The 21064-nt window shown below is 32.1% G+C and overlaps 1 protein-coding gene and 1 pseudogene across 1 annotated transcript; both read right to left on the bottom strand.

Annotated features, from left to right (window-relative positions):
* Nucleotides 1-709: 709 nt before the first annotated feature.
* LOC125814654 (ubiquitin-conjugating enzyme E2 20-like) lies at nt 710-1456 on the bottom strand (annotated as a pseudogene).
* Nucleotides 1457-3535: 2079 nt separating this feature from the next.
* Nucleotides 3536-12060, bottom strand: LOC125814645 (protein Iojap-related, mitochondrial). The gene is made up of 6 exons (XM_049494119.1): nt 11910-12060; nt 11559-11763; nt 7069-7453; nt 4983-5070; nt 4080-4189; nt 3536-3986 (listed from the first exon to the last, which is right to left on the bottom strand). Exons 1-6 carry the CDS (start codon nt 12058-12060, stop codon nt 3915-3917), a joined length of 1011 nt encoding a protein of 336 aa, XP_049350076.1. The 3' UTR covers nt 3536-3914.
* Between the last annotated feature and the right edge of the window lie 9004 nt (nt 12061-21064).

Here is a 21064-nt window from a genome sequence, read left to right as displayed (position 1 = left end):
CTTTTTCTCTTTCTCATACATATAAAGAGAGGATTCCCCAAACAACAGGAAATAACAACTAAAACAATTCCCACTACATTTGTTCCATCCATATGAATAAAGAATAAAAATTCTACACTAAAGACTAGAGTCATACTATGAATACTCAAGTCTGTATGACAACTGGACACGATTGAGTGCACTGTACTATGCCACATCAAATATCTCTTGTGATGAAAGAATTCAGAATGTTAATGAGTTGCAGATCAATGGAGAATGGAATAAGGAGAAATTGACATAGCTCCTACCTGAGGATATAGTGGAGCACATCACTGAAACCATACAACCACCAAACACTAAAAAGGACCATAGTGGCTACTGGAAGACTCAAAGGCAGAAGACGGAGACCTATTAGAACATGTGGACTAAAGGACTTCCTGTAAAAATCTTCTTTATGTGAAGATTTTGGAAGTACAAACTACCACCAAATGATGCACTAAAGAGGATGAGATATAACATGGTATCTACATACTGGTGTTGCTCAAATCATAAGGAGGAGACATTCCAACATCTAGTCAACAAATACCACATGATAGGAATGAACTGACCTGCTTGATGGAAAGGTGCAAACCTAAGCTGAAAGTGACTAAATTAGTTTGACTAAAACAATTCCAACTACATTTGTTCCATCCATATGAAAAAAGAACAAAAATTCTACACTAACACCTAACTACTCACTAGGCTTGTATAACTTCTCAACCATCTTCCTGTATTCTGCACAAAGAAAGAAGAAAAAGGCAAAAAGACTCGTTAAGAACAGTCGCACTAAGTCGATATACTCATAATTTCAATTTACAAGAAAGCTTAAGGATTTACCTTCTTGATTGCACCAAAGAGCAGCAACTTGAGTGTTCAGAGGTGAGCTTATGTTTGGCTCTGGTACAACATTACAAGAACAAGATTAGAAAATGGTTAAGATTAAATCGGCAAATGTTGACAAATTGCTTATAGTATTTACCTCCAAGCAAACTCTGAATTGAAATGAGTATAGTCCTCACACATCATAAGCATAAGCAGATGACCACTTATCCTATAATGACATGGTATTCCACAGATAGATCAGATCAGATGTTAAAAAGATGTTAAACCAAACCAACTACAATACGAGACCATTAACACATTCAAGCAGATAGAGAGACTGATCCCAATAGACCCTCAACTTTTTTAGGGATATCCAAGTAGTTTGAACAAGACTCGGACATGATAGTTACCTGAAGAATGTCTAAACATTGGGATGAAAGCAACCGGTCTCAAATTTGACCTTTGGTGGTTTAAAAGGGAAATCAGCAGGAAATGAAAGAGAGAGCTTGTATTATGTTCCTTCAAAAAATGTATCTTTGCTACCAGCTATTGTCCCTTTCCAGCAGAAAATGTTGTCTTCTTCGGGAAATACAGATATTCCTGAGTCACCACTCATCTAAAACATGATGAAAACAACTTTAAAGTTGAAGAAAATTTCTCACAGAAATAGATATGAAAAGTATAGAGATTTCTATGTTTCCTTAATCAGATTTGTGAATAGTATTAAAATCTAAACATTCCCAAAACCTAATAATCCATAAGCATAAAGATATCACATAAAAATATATCCAGATAACTATATAACACCTAAAAACTTAGACATAGCCAACAAATGTGTAGATATAATTTGAAACTCAAATAGAAATGATCTTGCATAAGCACTAAAATCAATTTGAGCACATACACATGAGAAAACACCTAAAATTTCATCATTTTGAGAAATCATCAGAACAATCTTGAAAATCAAATCGAAGATCTACAACCCTAATAAAACCATCTCAAAACCCCAGATCAAGAAACCCAAAATCCAATCCATAAACAGATCAAGAAACCCAAAGCCCATGTTCTCAATAAAAGACTTGAATGATCCAATCCACAAACAGATCAAAAACCCGAGGTTGAACAATCCGAGTTTTATTAGTTCGATTTGGTTTATAAATTTAAAAACCCGACACAAATGATTTGATTTGATATTTGAAAAATACGAACCAACCCGATCATGTACACCCTAATGTAGGTTCATGAATTTATTTATTTATTTAAAGAACTCAGATTGGAAATCAACTACTAAAGTCTGAAGTATTATTAGAACCATCGGTTACAAACTTATCAATTAAGCATGGAATGTGTTAGTTGTAGCATAATAACAACGTGCTAAATGTTAGATTACCATACATAGTTAGTGTTTGGCCATATTTTTAAAAATTTAGATTTGAAAGTGCAACTAAGATAATTAGCTTCAGAGTTTCATACAATAGACTACAACACAAACCAAATAAAAATAAGAGTTAGCTTAATCTTTTTGTAAGTTGTTAAACTTGGCTCTTTCTAGTAAACGAATATTACGAAAATTGGGGTTCAGTAAATAAGACATTATCGTTGAAGTTTTTTTATCGGATATATCATGTTTTTTCAAGAAAAAATAAAATTGGGCAGGTTATAACTGCCTTGAAGTTATATCAATTTCAAGAGTGCATTTAATGAGGAGAAAAAGTAAATAGAATTAGTTGGAGTCATAACGGATGTCCATGAAAAATTTCGGCCATTTTTTTGTCGGAATTCTGGATCACAAAAATTCATAGACTATACACGAAAGTCGGACTAGGGCACCGTGCCCCAAGGCTCTACCCCTTCCCCCCCCCCCCCCCCCCGCCTCAAGGCACCGTGCCCCGAGGCTTTCAAATATATATACACAATAAAGTAATTAGTTTACAACAAAAATAGTCATAAATTTTTATATAAAAAAATAGTCAAAAGTTATAAAAAGTATATATATGTTACACATTCGTTAAATATTTAATTTATATTTATTGATACCTTTTATTTTATACTTGTTTGACAACATTTTACCACACATTAAACTATGTCACACTTTCATTTTAATTTATATTTACTAATACTTTAATTTTATACTTGGTTGACAATATTTTTCTGACGAAGTGTTGGTACTTCAACTAATGCACATCCACATCTAGTGGTGCCCCGTTATTTTCGAATTCTGAATTTGCTTCTAGTGATTAACATTCCAAATCACGAATGTCCTCAATCGAACCCTTGATATTGCATGATTCTAATGAAGTAATGACATTTTATGAACTCTGATGAGTGTTTCAGCTAATTGAAACATGTACTTAATATAAATCTAAATAAAATGACCGAGAGATCCATGAAACTGAATAAAAGTCTCTATTGTCTGAAAATAAAGAAATAAGTTGGTGGCAATCCTAAAACAAACAACATACTTGACGATAAATTTACTACTATCTAATCCATGAAGTTTCCGAACGAGAAGGATCATCAACTGGAAGTTGCAATCTGTTTAACCACGAGTTTAAGAATGAACGCTTGATTCTACATTATGAAATAATATAGTGTAGAGAAAGTATGTTCTTGATAATCTCTGCTTGCATTCTAAGTTTATGTTAAAGATATCCATAGAATCTATCACATGACTGTATTGAGCTAACTGCTCCACTCAACTGTTAAACTTCTAACATTAAGTACCCAACAAGTTACACACAACTGAAGAAAAACACTTCAGGTTATTGAACACCTTGCTGATATCATTCATCAACAAGAAAATAGTCATGGCTCATAACCCTAACATAAATACATAACCGGAACAACTATTACACACCAAAGGTTTCACTGTTGCTTGTGACATATTATGAGAATGTACACCTCAATGGTCTCAAAGGTACCATTATCAAAATCACATACAATGAAAATGGAACATGCAAACTTTGAACTAATAACAATCTCCAAAAGCAAAACCCCAGCTATTCCTGAAAGAAACCACTTCTATATAGTGGCTCGAATTGCCAGCCAACATGACAGAGCTGATTTTCCATACGTCAGGCAGTTGTAGAGGGCCGCTTTTTAGAGTTATTCTTAGGGCGAACCTTCACAAAGGCCTTGTCCAAATCCTTAGCATAAAAAATATTTGAACTTTTATTATGTGACAAATCAGGTTATTCAGCCGAAAGTAATTAACGACAAGGAACTAAAAAATGATATACCTGACCCTGACCAACACCATGGTCCTGGTTTGATGCATATGTGCTCCAAAGCTTCTCTAAGTTGTAGTATGCTCTCACTTTCTCATCAAGGGCATGAATTACTACTTTGCCTATCGCCATTAACAAAAATCAGTAACTGAAAATAGAATACTAAGGAATTCAGCAGAATTTGAGAACTAGCAAGTTTACTTAATTGATGGCTAGTAAAACTACGTCCTGCACTTACACAATCACATGGATCAATGCAAAAGATAGCTGTCTCAATAAACAAAAACTACAAATTGCTGCAAACTTTTACATGTACTGCAGACTACACACACACAAAAGTTGATATCCACTTGATATAACATATAATGGACATCATAAATAAATACAGAGCACTTTACTGCTGAATAACAGCATCAGAGATGTAGAAGTTGATTGTAGGTCACAGTTGATCGTCCATTTAGCAACAAAATTAATACTATGGATAACTCTTACAAACTAGATCTACAAAGAATGAAATCTGTCGATTTATTTACTTATTAAACATCATGATTGTCATAACAGAAGAGTTTAGAAGCTAATTAGTATCATAACACATGAAAATTTGAATTTAATAGAAGTTTAAAACTCATATGATCAGACCAAGAAGCACATCATCCTTGATACACCACACCAATTGAAGCAACTTGGAAAAGTATCTTTTCCAAACAGATAACCCTTTAACAGTGCATCAGTAGCTTGTATGATACAAGTAACAGATTTATGTCTCAGAAATTTCTAGATATAGATTTCACCTGAATGACTCGTTGGAAATAAATAACAACATAATGCACAATGCTTTATCACATTTTGTGAAACCACATCCACAAAAATCTTAAAACCGCATAAATAAGAGTGTTAAAATAAAGCGCTTGTTACCAGAGTCAATTACAATCCAGTTGCCTGCTTCTTGCCCTTCCACGCTAGGTAACAACATTCTCTTTGATCCTTTTTGCTTCTGCTTAACCTGCTCATTGAACGAAAAGGTGAAGTGCAAATAAGCAAATTATTCAAGTAAAATCGTTAAGATATTTATTTCCAGTAGTTAAACACTGAATATGCAATGATATTCTTTTAACCGTTTATCTCCTACTAACTATTCTTCAACTCCAAAAGTTCTTCTAAGTTGTGAACCAAAAAAATGCACCAAACAAATTTCTAGATTCATTTCTCTTGAAATGAGATAACAAGTCAAAGCTGTATGAATGCTTGGCCAAATAGCATGTGCAACAACAAGTTTCAAGGTGTCAACCACAGGTAGATACTTCAAATGTATATTATTTCAACAGCCCGTAGTTGACAAGTTGAAGTTATCATATGCTTCTCGATCATGTACTTTCACAAAGATCCTACCTCTTTCTTGGGTGATTGCCAGCTCATACTTAAGATGACTGTTATAATGATTTTTGAAACTGAAGATGACTGTTAATCCTCCCTCATCTGTCTTGGACACCCATAAACTACAGTGAGATGATTCCTTGTTACAACAAGGGGAATTGTAGGCTCTCCATCTGGAAGTTATAAGGATAACATCCCTCTTTTGGAGAGTTGATAAAGCCATCAAGAAAGTCTCGAGGATGTTCCACCAGTCATTTTTTTGGTTATCTGGAATGAAAGGAATCAGATGCTTTGATGGAATTTCAACTCCTACTCCCTCTCTCAAGACTAAATGTTTAGTTAATTTGTTCAGTTGGAATTTTCTTACACATGTTAATAGAATTGACACGTTTCTAATTGACTTTTTCTGGACTTTGTAAGCTCCATAGTTCAAGCGTAGACTACCGTACTAGTGCTGAAATGTTTTTTTTTCCTTCTGTACTGGAGCTAACTGGTTACACCTTTTTGTATTTTGGCATCTTCCTGATGCCCATGCAATGATAATCTCTTACTTTACCCAAAAAAAAACAATCTCTTTTTTTGCTGGGATGTTGAACGACATTTTCTTAATCCTACAATCTGGCATAAACTTAAATATTATTTATTTATTTTATAAGAGAAATAAACTTCGATATTTCCCCATTTACAGACAAACCCCTCACTAAAAATATGCAGTAAATTGCTAAAAAATGTAAAACCATGTGAAGCTTTATGTCCTTTAAGATTGAAGTAAAGGAAATAATGTGCTGACTGACGTCCTTTCTTTTCCCTTCTCCCTGATGCACAGGCATGTTCTAGCCTTCAGCCTTGCATTGCTGGCACTTAAATGAGACAAGCAAAGCAGCAGAATCGCAAAACAGGGTTATGCCATGGCCCTCAGCTTTGTTGGTCTTTTCCTTTTCAGAGAACATAACTCCTACCCCAGCCTCAGGTGAGCACACCTCATCCAAGCTTTAATTGTAAGATTAATCAAGAAGTCTGTTTTCAGATAGTTCAATGGATATTTTCAGTTCTTCATTTCCTTCTGGCAGATGACAGTAACTTTTTAAAAGTTAGATAAAACAAGGTATTGTAATAAAGATTCCACATATCTCCTCAAAAATACCTATAGAAAATTAGGAACTGAGAATTGTCTATTGCTTGGAACTACATCTGGGACATTTTGTGTAAATAACAACGGTTCCGTTCCCCCCTCCCTCAAGTGCCTGGGTATGCTACTTTTGTAAGCTGCAAGTGTTTCCATTCATTCAATTGCAACACAGTATACTATAATATATGATCCCTCAGTTGCTACTGATGTAGGTTCTTCCATATGATATACACACACCTTGTACCCAAAGGTACTCTATGAAGCTGGAATGAATCATTGGTAGAGCAAGGTCCAAATCTCAGCAAAGGCTGAAAACAAACCTAAGTGATTTCCAGATACTGGATAACAGGAACCTATTGACTAATCCAGGTGCCTATCAAGCTTTCGGTAACATAAGCATACATATTTGTCCTAAAAATGTAAGTATTTGAAGAAATGAGAAACAAAAGTGAAACTGATCGACACATTTCAAGTAGCAACGAGAATAACCGAACCTGCCTTGTAAATTAGGGCTTGAGAAATATTACGGACGTGCCAAGCGGATCGACCAGTAGCAACGACCATGAAATCTGCAAAATCACAGTGTTTAGGAATGGGAAAAACTTTGACGTTATCAGCTTTGACATCTCTGAGGATTGTCTCCACTTCCTCCAGTTTCAGTAACTCTCCGCTGCGGATTCCTTCATCGGCGCCGTCATTGGTGGCGGAGGAAGAAAAAGATAGAGAGCGATTGAGCATTGATAACCCTAGCTTCCATTGTTGAGTTGCAGGAGAAGAAGAGAAGCTTCGAGATTTTAGAACCGACCACATGGGAATTCCTGCCGCAACGCTAAACCTCCAAAACCCTTTAAACAAAACAAAGATCTTTCTTATATAGAAATGACTACAAAATGCAAATGAATATTTTTATTGTTATCTAACCATAAATTTAAATAATACGATATAATACAATTCAAATAATAATTAAAATAAGTATTGTATTTAAATTAATAATATAATACAATATAATATGCAACAACCGTCTAAACAAAGGTGTTATTGTATGAAATTTATTGATACAATATATGATAAATATGTGAATTTTATTTATTAGTTCACATAAAATTTTAATTAAATATCATATCATTGTACCCGTAAAGGAATTAATGTAGTCTTGTAAAATTAAAGCATATTTAAAACCACAAATGTGGTATTTTGAAAAGACGCCTAACATGATGGGTATGTTAAAGTGTCAACAATGAAGAAGGAAAAAGGACCTGTTTTAACCAAAAAATATGGTCGTTAAAAAATAGGCATAAATTGTAGTATTAAATTTTCAACTTTTATCCTTTTTAAATAATAATAATAATTAATTAGTCGGATTCATATTTCTTAATTGACCTTATAAGCGTCAAAAGTTTCAATCCTGAAATACAGCAAACAGGAAAGGAAAATAGCAAGCAAACAACAGTATTTGTATTTGAATTTATGCGAAGGTTACAATCTTTATAAAATCTTTAAGAAAAGATATGTAATCCCCTGATTCTTCTCTTCAATGATGTTCCACCACTGAAGAGCAAGGATTCTCTATGTATTTCTATGTGTCTTCTTCTTTTCTTCCTCCTTTCTTCTGGTCTTATGAAGACCTCTTTATATAGGCTTGAGCTAGGGTTTTAGGGGTATTTTTGTCCAAACATTTTGGTCCTTGGGCTTGAAGAACATGTTGGGCTCGTCTTGTCAACTTAATGGACTGAGCCAAATGTGATTTGGACTTTATTTAAGTCATATATTTTGACTTAAATATTAATTCGACTTTATTAACCAGTAATTTGACTTGGCCAATATATCATGAATTTATGGATTAATCCAAAATTTAATATGGATTTATCAATAAAATTTCACTGTCTACAAATGTCCCCTGCTTCGAGGCTTGTTGCGGTGTCCAACCTTTAAAGACAAGGCTTGATGCATTCGTGAAATATATTATTTTATGGAGTCTTTCAAAACTTTCCATACTTGATTCCAATGGAAATTTTCCACAACTTGAATCCAATGGAATTTTCCATAACTTGATTCCTATAGAAACTTACCATAATTTGGTTCTTAGGAAAATTTACCATAATTTTGTTTTAAATATGGTTTTTCCATAATTTGTAGAAACACAATTTATGTACTTTTGATTTCTATAAATACACATGCTCTTACAATGATTGATTGTCAACTTAAGGCATACCAAACTCAATTTTCGTCACCTTTTTTTTCAGCACAGCACATCTCTAATAAAAAGTTCATAACTTGTTGTAGAAACATCGAAATCATGATCCGTTTGATGTTCCAGAAACTAGACTCAGAGGGCTACAACATATCCGAAATTCAAAATCAAAAAACCTTCTGAATTGGCGGAAATTGATTTTTGAAGTTTGCTATCAAATCTGTCTTCTTTTTTTTATAGCTCTATGCAGTCCTACCAAAACGTCTCTATCTTGCTATAGCAGATTCCGCATGACGAGCGACTTGTTTATATGAAAACTAGACATCAAAGTCTACAACATATCCAAAAATCAAGGTAAAACTCTTCATGAATTGATGAGAATTAATTTTTGAAGTTGGTCTTCAATTCTGTCATTATTGTTTTGCAGATTGTGGAGTCTCACCAAAACGTTTGCATCTTGGTGTAGGAGAGCTCGAATGGGACTTGATTCGATAGAAAATCGACTCTTCAGTCTACAACCTATCCAAAAATCAAAGTCAAAGTTCTTATGAATTCAACAAAATTGATATTTTTAAAGTTAGCGATCCAATTGACTTTGGACAACATCCATGAGTTCACTTCTCTGCATCTTCGCCGAAGAGCCGCATATTGATTGAGAATTTTGTCATCATCTACATGGAGAAAGAACAAGAATCTCTAAAGTCAATACAACCATATTCATCATGACGAGCACGAGAGCATATGCCACATTTTTTTTTCATGCTGATTAGAAGTTTCGTGCAATTGGCACCGTGAGACACATCACTTTTTTTACAGGTTTACGATGGACCGCAAACATTCTCAATACCATACAAAAAAAGAGGGGTAATCCATAATTGACGAGGACTCACTTGATGCATCTTCATTTGTAGTTGTGATTTTTGACGATGAATCATACATGGTGCAATATTTTAGCGATTGTGGCATTGATGATGACAAATCACACTTCGTGATCTTTTTTTGCAATTGCAGCTTTGACTATGAACTACACTTGATGCATTTAATTTTGCAGTTGTTGCTTTAGTAATGAACCTTACTTAGTGCATCTTCTTCTACAGTCGCACATTTGATGATTAACGACGCATGATGCATCTTCCTTTTCAATTGCAACTTTGACGACGAACCACATTTATTGCATCTTCTTTTGCAGTTGTGACTATGATGATGAATCACATATCATGCATCTTCTTTTGTAGTTGTGAATTTGATGATGAACCATACTTAGTGCATCTTCTTTTGCAATTTCAGCTTTAGCGACGAACGACATTAGTACATCTTCTTCTACAGTTGCGACTTTGATGACAGACCACACGTGGTGCATTTTCTTTTAGAGTTGCGGCTTTGATGACAAACCACACATGAAATATATTTTTTTGCAGTTGCGGCTTTAGTGACGAACCACATTTAATTCATCTTCTTCTACAATTGCAACTTTGGAGAGAATAACACTTAGTGTATATCTTCCTCTAAATTGAAGCTTAGCGATGAATCACACTTTGTACCTCTTCCTCGGTAGTTTTGACTTTGGCGAGAAAGAGATTTTGCCGCAGTTTGTCCTAATTCTGGAGAGAAACTACTTGTCACATTATCAACTCATTTAATCAAAACTTCAAAATATGCCCACATGTCAAATATAGAGGATCGCTTATGGCTGCATCGATCCATAAAAATATTTGAAGCAATGATGATTGATGAAGAGGTGATGCGAACTTGATGAAGACATCCAAGACAAGTTGACAAATCACTTCGTGATGTTTAATTTTTTTTTTCTATTTAGACCTTTTGTATGGGATGATATGTCCATTTTTTTCCATCCCTTCCTTATGATGTGTAAAAACTCTTGCAATTTTGAAGCAATAAAATGTATTTACTTTACACTTCAATGCAAAACATGTGAGTTTTTTTTTTCTTCTAATTTTTCTAGGCCACTTATTTCAAGGTTTTCAACCTATTGAATTTTTGGACCATATAGATTTTAACTCATGAGGGTCAAAAGTAACAATTTGAAGATTTAACTCATTTTCATGGAGCTTTTCTGACTTGAAGACTTGACTCGCATTTGAGAAGTATCATGATTTGAAAACTTAGCTCAAATGTGAAGAGCTTCGAAACTTGAGATGTAGCACAAACTTTATGAGCTTCATGACATTTCTTTTTTGACTTGAGATTTTGCTCGAATTTGATGAGCTTTGAAACTTGAAGATTCAACAGAATTTGATGAACTTTATGACTTGCATTTTAGGCTCGTGCATCGAGGAGCATTTTGATTTGAAGATTTTTTTTTGCTCGAATTTGATGTGCTTCATGACATATATATACATATATATATATTTTATTTTATTTTATTTTTTATTTTTTTTTATTATTTTTTTATTATTATTATTTTATTTTTTTTTACTTGTGCATCAATGAGCATTTTGATTTGAATATTTTACTCGAATTTGATGAGCTTTGAAACTTGAAGATTTTGCTCAAATTTGAGAAGCCTCGTGATTTGAATACTTAGCTTGAACTCAACGAGCTTCACGACATGGAGATTAGCTCAAATTTGATAAGTTTTATGCCATGAAGACTTAGCTCAAATTTGATGAGCTAGGAGTATTTTGATTTGAAGACTTAACTCGAATTTGAGGATCTTTAAAGCTTGAAAATTTAGCTTGAATTTGATGAGTTTCATGACATGCATTTTAGGCTCGTGCGTCGATGAGCATTATGATTTGCGGTTTAGGCTCATACATCAAGGAGCATGTTAACTTACATAGACTCTTCAATTTCGATTTCAGATGAAAACTTGTCATCATCCTCAATGTCGATTATATTTTCTTTGTAAGTTTTGAAGTTGGACAACTCCTGATCTCCATTTGAAGTCATACTCAGTTTCATATCATGAGCATGTGTTGCTAGTTCTTCAAACGTTTTAGGCTTTATGCCTTGCAATATGTAACGAAGATCCCAATGCATACCTTGGATGCATATTTCAATCCCAGAAGTTTCACCAAGGCAATCTTTGTAGTTAAGGCTCAAGCTCTTCTAGCGATTTATGAAGTCAATGACTTGTTCATCATTTCTTTGACGGGCGTTTGCAATCTTTATCATGCTCACAACACACCTTGTGCTATAGAAGCGATTGAGGAATTCTTTCTCCATTTGTTTCCAACTATCAATGGAACCAGACTCAAGGTCCGTGTACCAATTGAAAGCATTGCCCTTAAGGGAGCGGATAAATTGTTTGACGAGGTAATCACCGTATGTTCCAGCATTGTTGCAGGTTTCAATGAAGTGTGCTATGTGTTGTTTTGGATTTCCATTGTCGTCGAATTGCTGCAACTTAGGAGGTTAATAGGCAACATGTATTTTTCTGTCATCAATTCTTTGGGAATACAACTTTACATATGTAAGAGAAGACTTGGACGTGGACTCAGATTTATCTTTGATAGCCTCTTTGATGAAATCCTTCAATTTGTCAACATGAATCAGACCTTCGGCAAACACTTGAAACTCCTCGATGATTGTTTCTTGTTTTGTAAAGGACTCTCTTTTCTCCTAAGTTTCATGAAGATTTTCACATAATTGAATGGAATCTCTTTTCTCTATATTCTCCATTATGTTTGTCAACTTGGTAATTTGGACGTCTTGACCTTTGATGTGCTTTGATAGGCCTTCAACTGCTTTCGTCAAATATGCAAGTTGTTCTTCTATGGTAGAAGTTTCGACCACCATCGTGTGCATTATCATTGTAGGTGATGGAGAATAACATTGATTTTCCCAAACATGAGATGCAAACATGTTGTGTGGGGTAGATCCTGTGCTTAAGACATCATTGTCGACTAAAGCGAAGGACTTTTTGGATATAGATAGGTTCAATCGGGCAAGAACCCTCTCGACCATTTCAGCGATGGATTCTTTTGCAACTTTTGCAGGAGACTTCACATGTTTTGGAGACAAACCAAAGACAGTAGCAGATTCGGACGGCACTCGTGAGGCTTGTTATCCCAGCAATTTGGCTTGGTTCCTTGTGATAAGTCCCATGTTTCCCGCAGTAACATCGATGCAAAACTTGGATCCATTAGTTTTTGCAGATGTAGATGCGAATCTAGATGCAAATACAAATGCAGATGCGGATTTCGATGCCGATGCAAATGGAGATTTTGATCCAGATGCGGATACAGATGTAGATCCAGATTTGGATGTAGATGCGGATACGAATGTAGATCCAGATTTGGATGCAAATGTGGATTTCGAGTTGATCTTCTTGAAAGTCATTTCGGTGTTTTTGAACTTTGGTTGTCTTGAAGAGATGAGATGAGAGGTAAAGATTGTCCCACTGGGCGTGCCAATTTGTAAGCGTCTAAAGTTTCAATCCTGAAATACAGCAAGCAGGAAAGGAAAATAGCAAGTAAACAACAGTATTTGTATTTGAATTTATGCGAAGGTTACAATCTTTATAAAATCTTTAAGAAAAGATATGTAATCCCCTGATTCTTCTCTTCAATGATGTTCTTGATTTGATGGAATACTTGCGGCTCAACTTTTGGAGCGAAGACTTCTTTGTACTTGCGGCTCAACACTTGGAGTGAAGACTTCTTTGTATGCGGAAGACTTGCAGATCACCACTGAAGAGCAAGGATTCTCTATGTATTTCTATGTGTCTTCTTCTTTTCTTCCTTCTTTCTTCTGGTCTTATGAAGACCTCTTTATATAGGCTTGAGCTAGGGTTTTAGGGGTATTTTTGTCCAAACATTTTGGTCCTTGGGCTTGAAGAACATGAGTTGGGCTCGTCTTGTCAACTTAATGGACTGACCCAAATGTAATTTGGACTTTATTTAAGTCATATATTTTGACTTAAATATTAATCCGACTTTATTAACCAATAATTTGACTTGGCCAATATATCATAAATTTATGGATTAATCCAAAATTTAATATGAATTTATCAATTAAATTTCACTGTCTACATCTGTATTTAAGTTTTAATAAATATTTTTTTAAAATACCGATAAAGTAAAAATAACAAATACAAGATAAAAAATAAAACTAGAAAATTGAAATGATGAAACTTGATTCAAGAAATCTGTTACTAGATTTCAATATGTTTTGTTGCTTCTTTGGAATATAATTTAATATTTATAGTAAATTTAATGGACTAAAAATTATAGTAATTGTTATATAAATGGGGCCCTCAACATTGGGGACTTAAAGCATTGGCTTTATTTGCTTCGTATTGAAGCCGATCCCCATATCTCAGGTAAGTATAATTTACAAGTTATTGTATAGCACTGAGTTTACTTAATGCGCATCTAAATAGTTTTTGCTTTAATTTTTTGGTAGAGTTCCAAAAAATTTAAAAAATATGCATAATACATTAACAAACATTTTAAACTTGACCTAAGTTAGCAAGTAAATACTAATTTTGAGGAGTTAATATCTCAAAAGGTTACTCAACTTTGAAAATTTATCTAGTAAAGTCATTAAACTTTATTTTGTATAAATAAAATCACTCACCTAAATTTATCACTAAAGTAAATTGACATAACAAAATAAATTATTTTTATGTCATGTTCATGCTTAAAATTACAAATAAATAGCTCAAAATTACTATTTTATTAGAAAATAAAATAATAAAGACGAATGACAATTTTGAAATATTAAATTACAAATTTAACTTTCATATACTTGTTTTCAATTTAACTTTAAATACATTTTTTTTTAAAAAAAATAATTCTCTCCAACTGCCTACTAATATTTCTCTGTAGGAATAAGAAATACTCGAACAAAAAATACTGTATCACAGTTATTTTAAAATTTTCTCTCATTTAGTCCATCAAACGTCTCAAACTTTTGTGCGTATACTAATGGGAATGTGAATCCAAGAAAAAAGAATTAAAATAGTTGTTTTCATCTTATAATGGGTAATTGCCAATTGATTTGGGGTTCTCTCTTAATCCCGATTTCAGAATCCACGATGATAACGAAGAAAAAATAAAAAATTATGAAAGAAAATATTGTTATTTATCTTTATTATTTTATTCTATCATGATATAATAATTTATTTTATCATGTCAATTTTACTTTTTTAATGATAAATTTAGTTCAGTGATTTTATTGATACAAAACAAAGTTTAATGACTTTGTTAGATAAATTCACAAAGTTGAGTGACCTTTTGAGATATTAACTCTAATTTTGAGAGTGAATATATAGACACCTTAACTTGATCTCAATTGACAATTAAACACTCCAACTCGTCATTGTGGACACCTGACACTGGCGTGAGTCATAACACATAAATTTTGGAGGTGTCTAGATGATCATTTAAGTAAATTGGAGTGTTCAATCTACACACACACAAAAAAAATAAAATGAATTGATATGTCGAAATGTGCACTCTCAAAATTGAATTATTTACTCATCAATTGAGGCCAAATTCAAATAATTCATTTGTATTATACCTAAGAAATATGTCACATTTCATATATTTTGTCATGTTTTTTTTTTGTTTCCCACCCGATGACCGGAGCCCACATTGGAGCCCCTACTAAATTCGAATCGCGCATTGCAACGTCCATTTGGGAGTGGGGCCCTCATTGGAGCCCCGACTAAATTCAGATCACGCACTGCAGGGCTCATTCAGGGGTGACGCTCCCAACATGATTTCTTCTTTACCAGGGCTTGAACCTGAAATCTCTGATTAAGGATGAAGCAGTCCCACACTACACCACACCCATGTTGATATATATTTTGTCATGTCATATTTTAATTACAATCACACTTCTATTTGGCTAATTAATTAACATGGGCATTGGATGGAGAAAGATTACTAAACTTATTAGTCTATTATCTAGTACTAGTATGATTTATGATAAGATAGACAAGCACTCCTCATGACCTTACCTACCAATTACAATGACATTGAATTTTAATATGTTGATCATCTTATTAGTTGTTACAATAGCTATTCCACAAGGAGTAAACAATAAAAGGATTATAACTAAACAATTCAATGTCTCTTTCCATCTACTCCAAATTAGCCATATGATAATCATACTTAATATTCACAGAAAACCATATTGACATGGTAGTTTATAATTGCTGATTTATTCCTTAAACATGAAGAACATTAAATGGAATTTATTTCAACTTAAATGAAAACAAAATCAGTACTATATGAATTATGAATATTATCTCATACGTTCTTCCAATAAATTTGTCTTATAATGAGTGATTACATTAATTGATAATTTATTTATTTTTGGTGATATTAAAAACAAAGGGTGAATACTGCACAAACTTGTTCTAGAGGTAATCTCAGACTTGGCTAGTACATTCAGCCGGTTATTTTAAAAAAATTATACCATCCTAATTTTTCGGATATTTTATAACGTATGAGCAATTTTTTTAAAAAAAAAATCATCTCAATCATATCGATTTCTCTTCAATATTAGTATGATTCGGTTAATTTTTTATTTCTTTTTACTTTAAGGTATCACCTCAAAGCAAGTGTGTTCTTGAAGAGCACTTCTTCACCAAGAAGTCAAGAATGTAAAACATTATTGTTGTATTGTTTGATCTTAAACTTAGAAGAGTGTTTAATTTGCATAGATTTTTCCGTACTTTACTATAGTATCTTTTAATTTTAAACCTAATTAATTTAAGACTAACTAAAAAGCAAATGTCCAAAGCCGTCCAATCACCAAAGGCCTATGACCTTGTTTACATTTATATTTGAAAAATACTACAAAATATATTTATATATTAAATTTAACATATTGTTAATGTATACAATATATTTGCATATATGTAAGGTTATTCAGTTTGGTTCGGAATTTTTTTAATTTTTTTTTAAATTAAAAAGACCTTCCCAATTGTTTAGGACAATTATACACTTAAATAAAAGTCTATAATTTTATTTAAAAATGATATAAATCAATATAATACAGTTAAATTCGATCGATTTTTCATATTCTTTTAACACCCCTTGATTAACACATATTATACGTACGCTAAAAAAATTACTATCTTTATATGTGTTGACATTATGTTTATCATAAAGTATAAAGAGATTATCTTATTTTTGGTAAGGTAGACAAGAATTTGTCCTTTCTTGTTATTTGTCAAGTACTATTTCTTTCCTAAATTGGTTAATAATGGTTATCATATTATCATTATTATTCCAAAATAACCGTATAAAGTTAGAGATATAATGATAACTTTCAATAAATATATACATTAGCCTTCATCATTCAATATATTAAGCAACTTTACGTTGGACAACTTCTTCATTGCTATGAATAATTAGGAGAAGTAAAAGAAATATATTGAGAAATTAAATTAAAAATACTAAAACATGGTTAGGAGCAGCGGCGGAGCCAAAATTTTCAATAAAGAGGTTCAAAATCTAAAAAAATAGACATATGAAATAGCCGAAGGGGGTTCCACATCTAATATATACCTAACAAATTATTTTAACCATATATAAATAAAATAAAATATTCCGCTAAAGAGGTACCCCTAACTATAAGGTGGCTCCGCCACTGGTTAGGATTAATAACCATGTTTAGGATTTGTGATATAATCATATTGTACAATTGATACTCTTTATTTTTCTAAAATATATATAGGAGTAATAATCTAATTACAAATTGTATCTATATAACTAAGTTTAGTTATTCAATTATGCAGATGAGACAATACCTCATCATTTAGCATATAACAATCAAGTTAGTTGACAAAATAGATTCATCGCTACTTTAAAAACTCGAGTTTATAATTTAAAATTATTTTTTATTTATGAAAGTAATATTTATTTTTGTCTCTTAAATATAACTTCAAACATCTTTAATCCCTTAAAAAATGAAGCATTTTTGGTTCAACTAATAGAATGAACTTAAAATTAATGATTACTACCAAAAAAAATATACTAATAGAATGAACTTAAAATTAATGATTACTACCAAAAAAAATATACTAAACACGATCGAAAAAATAAATCAAACTTTCAAATCGATTGACTCGGACGGTTTGATCTCAATTTTTATAGATAATTTGAGTCAAAAATCAAAAAATATATATAAAAAAATGATTGAGCTTAATCGTTTATTCGATTAGCTTATTTGAAAAGTTAAGCTGAATGTTTAACCAAAAATCAATCGAGTTTGGTCGATTTCTCAAAATTTTAGATATAAAATTGAACAATCCCAATTGATATTATTAAAAATATCTTGTAGAATGTTCAAACGATGAAGCTCAGTCAAATTTTTCCTTCTTGAATTTTTGGTGCAAAAAAGCCGATCGATTTTATCAAAAAATAATTGGAAAATTGAGGTCAAACTATTAAAGTCTTATCGTATTTTTAGTAATATAATATTTTTGAAATTCATTTAGACCAAATCCATTCCACTTTAACAAATTTAAGGAACTAAAAGTACTCATAATTATACTTAAAGGGACATCTCCCATAGATAAGGGACAAATTTAATTTGGCTAAAGACTCATCCCATAGTCAATAAGGTATTTCATTTCATTCTTGTTGCATGTAATGTTATATTGTTAGAAATATTTTTTTAACCAAAATTATTCTATTTCTGAAGCAAGACAATACAAAAAATTCCACAAATATTTTTTATCATGTACACATACATAATTTCACCAACTCTTCAAGGTAGAAAAAAAGAAGCAAGATAGCTAGACAAATAATTATTGGAGTTGGAAATAACATTTTCATTTATTCCCTAAATATTACTCCACTAGTAGCATAATTTTATAAAGACTGCCATCTTTCTTTTAAGTTCCTTTTTTGCTTATAACAAGAAAAATGATAGCGATATTTTAGTAACCAAAATCAAATGCAGGCATTGGTCATAATTATAAGTTTATATTATAATATTATATATTGACAAGACATGTCAAAGAAGAAAAAGATAATGAAAGACAGTATAACAGGTAACAAGGAGATAGTAAAGTCTACCAAGAGAGAGGAAAAATAACAACAAAACAGTGTAATAGTAATAATAATAAAGAACAATAAACAACATATTATGACAATTATTTGAAAATAACACTAAATAATGATAAATACCAAAAACAAGAGCCACAATATTATAACTGGTACAATGTCAAACACCAACTACTCTAAGCAAGTTAAGCCAACTACACTATCTTCTACGCTAATATGTATGTCCTAGGTCATCTGCAATTATGTCATATATCGCCTCATCACTTTTCCCCAATACTTCTTCGGCCCTATCTTTTTATTCTTTACATTTTATAAGAGAATAGTTTAAAAATAATTAAAAGGATAATATGAAAAGTAACATTTATTTTTTGTCCTTATATATTTTAATTAAGAGTTGTGTTGTACCACAATAATAATTCACTTAATATGAGTAGTGCATTAAATTAAGACTTATTGAATGAAAAACATAAGTTTCCTTCCTCAATTAGAAATTTCAATTTTAAACCCTAAACATGAAAAAATTCACAGTAAAAAACGTTTATGGACATCGAATGTAAAAAATTTTTAAAAAGGAAAGAAAAGCATTAATTCTTTACATTTTTAGGAGAATAGTTAGAAATAACCAAAGGGATAATCTGAAAAGTAACATTTAATTTTTATCCTTAAATATTTTAATTAAGAGGTGTGCTCCACCCCAGTAATAATTCACTTTATATGAATTAGATAGAGTATTAAATTAAGAGCCCGTTTGGACTGGCTTAAAAAAGTACTTTTTAAGTAAAAAATAAAAAGTCAAATTAAAATGACTTTTAAATAAAAAATAAAAAGTAGGGGAATACTTACTTTTGATTTCTGACTTATTTTAAGTTATTTTTGACGTTGTCAAACACTTCTTAACTTGTTTTAAGTTATTTTTGACTTATTTTAAGTTATTTTTTTTATATTTGCCAAATACTTTCAGAAGTAAAAAATTGACTTAAAAGTAGATTTGACCAACTTTTAAGCCAATTCAAACACCCTCTAAAACTTGCAAATGATAAACATAAGTTTTACCATAATGAACGAGACTGCTCCTTCCTCAATCAGAGATTTCATCTTCAAACCCTAAATGTAAAAAATTTCTCAATATGAAACGCTTCTGAACATCGAGTGTAAAACTAAAAAAAGGAAAGAAAAGCATTAAGTTTTACTAGTAGGATGTAAGGAATAGTGATCTAGGACCTAGGGAATTGTACTTGGAATAGTAATTATAATTATAATAAAAACACATCCACAAACTCACGTGTGAATTGTGATGTTAGGTTTTTGATACCTTTTTTCTATGAACATCAAACTCTCCACCAAAACCTCAAAACTTCACAATAAAATAAAAGAATAAATCTATGTTTAGCTGCTAATAGTATGGAATATTATCTAACTGTAATTATCCAAAATTAACAAAAAAAAAAATGAAAAAGGAAAAAGAAGGAAAGGGAACTATCAGATAGCAGAAAGAAAGAGAAAGGAAAAAAGGAAAGCTTGCTGTTGCTGAGAAGGAAAGAAGTAAATTACTATTCAACCCTAAAACCAAAAACCCTCTTCCACTGCTCATTCATCATCACCAACATCAATTCCTTCTGCAAAATTCAGTCTTGTTAACTTTTTTTTATTTGGGAAAAAATGGTTTCTTAGGGTTTACTTTTGTTTTGATCCACAACAACTCATCTGCATTCTTGAAAAAGTAAAAAAAAAATGCTTTTTTGGGTTCACTTGTGTATTATTTCACAACCCATTTTTGCATTTTGCTGATCTGTACAAATTCTTGCAGATCCAGCTTTGGGTTTCCACTCTTTCTTGATCTTTTTCTTGTTTCAAGTTCAGATTTTTCTTCAAATTTCAAGCTTTGTGGTGTTATTGGAGTAGTGGGGTTTGAGTGTTTTGTTCTAATTTTAGTTTTGATGAGTTTGTAAGCTCAAGTGGAGCTGTTAATTGACTTGCTTTTGTTTAATTTGTGATTGGGTTAGGGTTCTTGATATACCTCCTTGTGGAATTTTGCATATTTGTTTGTGTGTGGGGACTTCCTGCTTGATTTGCTTATAGTGATTGGGTATTTGAAGTTGAACTGTTCTTTTGTTGCCAAGATTCTGTATAGAGTTGACTGAGTGGCTAAAAGTTTAGATTTTGGAATTGAAATCATTTTCAGACACAGTGCAAGGTGGCAAGGACTATTTTTTTGCCTTTATGTTCCAGGTGTATGTAAAGGAGGTAGTTTGAAGTAAATTGAATTGCCACTTTGAGATTTTTGTGTTAACTTGAGTTAGTTGAGAGGGTCTAG

Source organism: Solanum verrucosum, unplaced genomic scaffold, assembly GCF_900185275.1.
Source record: "Solanum verrucosum unplaced genomic scaffold, falcon-dt-bn FXZP01000085.1, whole genome shotgun sequence".
NCBI classification, from domain to species: domain Eukaryota; kingdom Viridiplantae; phylum Streptophyta; class Magnoliopsida; order Solanales; family Solanaceae; genus Solanum; species Solanum verrucosum.
This window is presented reverse-complemented; position numbering and strand designations above follow the sequence as displayed.

Bases quoted from the DNA above. Each gene is read 5' to 3' on its own strand.
- LOC125814645 (XM_049494119.1), bottom strand. From the start codon at position 12,060: ATGCTGGAACATACGGTGATTACCTCGTCAAACAATTTATCCGCTCCC. The intron at 5,071-7,068 runs GCAGGTTCGGTT...TTCAATGAGCAG, and splicing joins CTCAAGCCCTAATTTACAAG to GTTAAGCAGAAGCAAAAAGG. The intron at 3,987-4,079 runs GTATATCATTTT...TTTTATGCTAAG, and splicing joins ATGGTGTTGGTCAGGGTCAG to GATTTGGACAAGGCCTTTGT.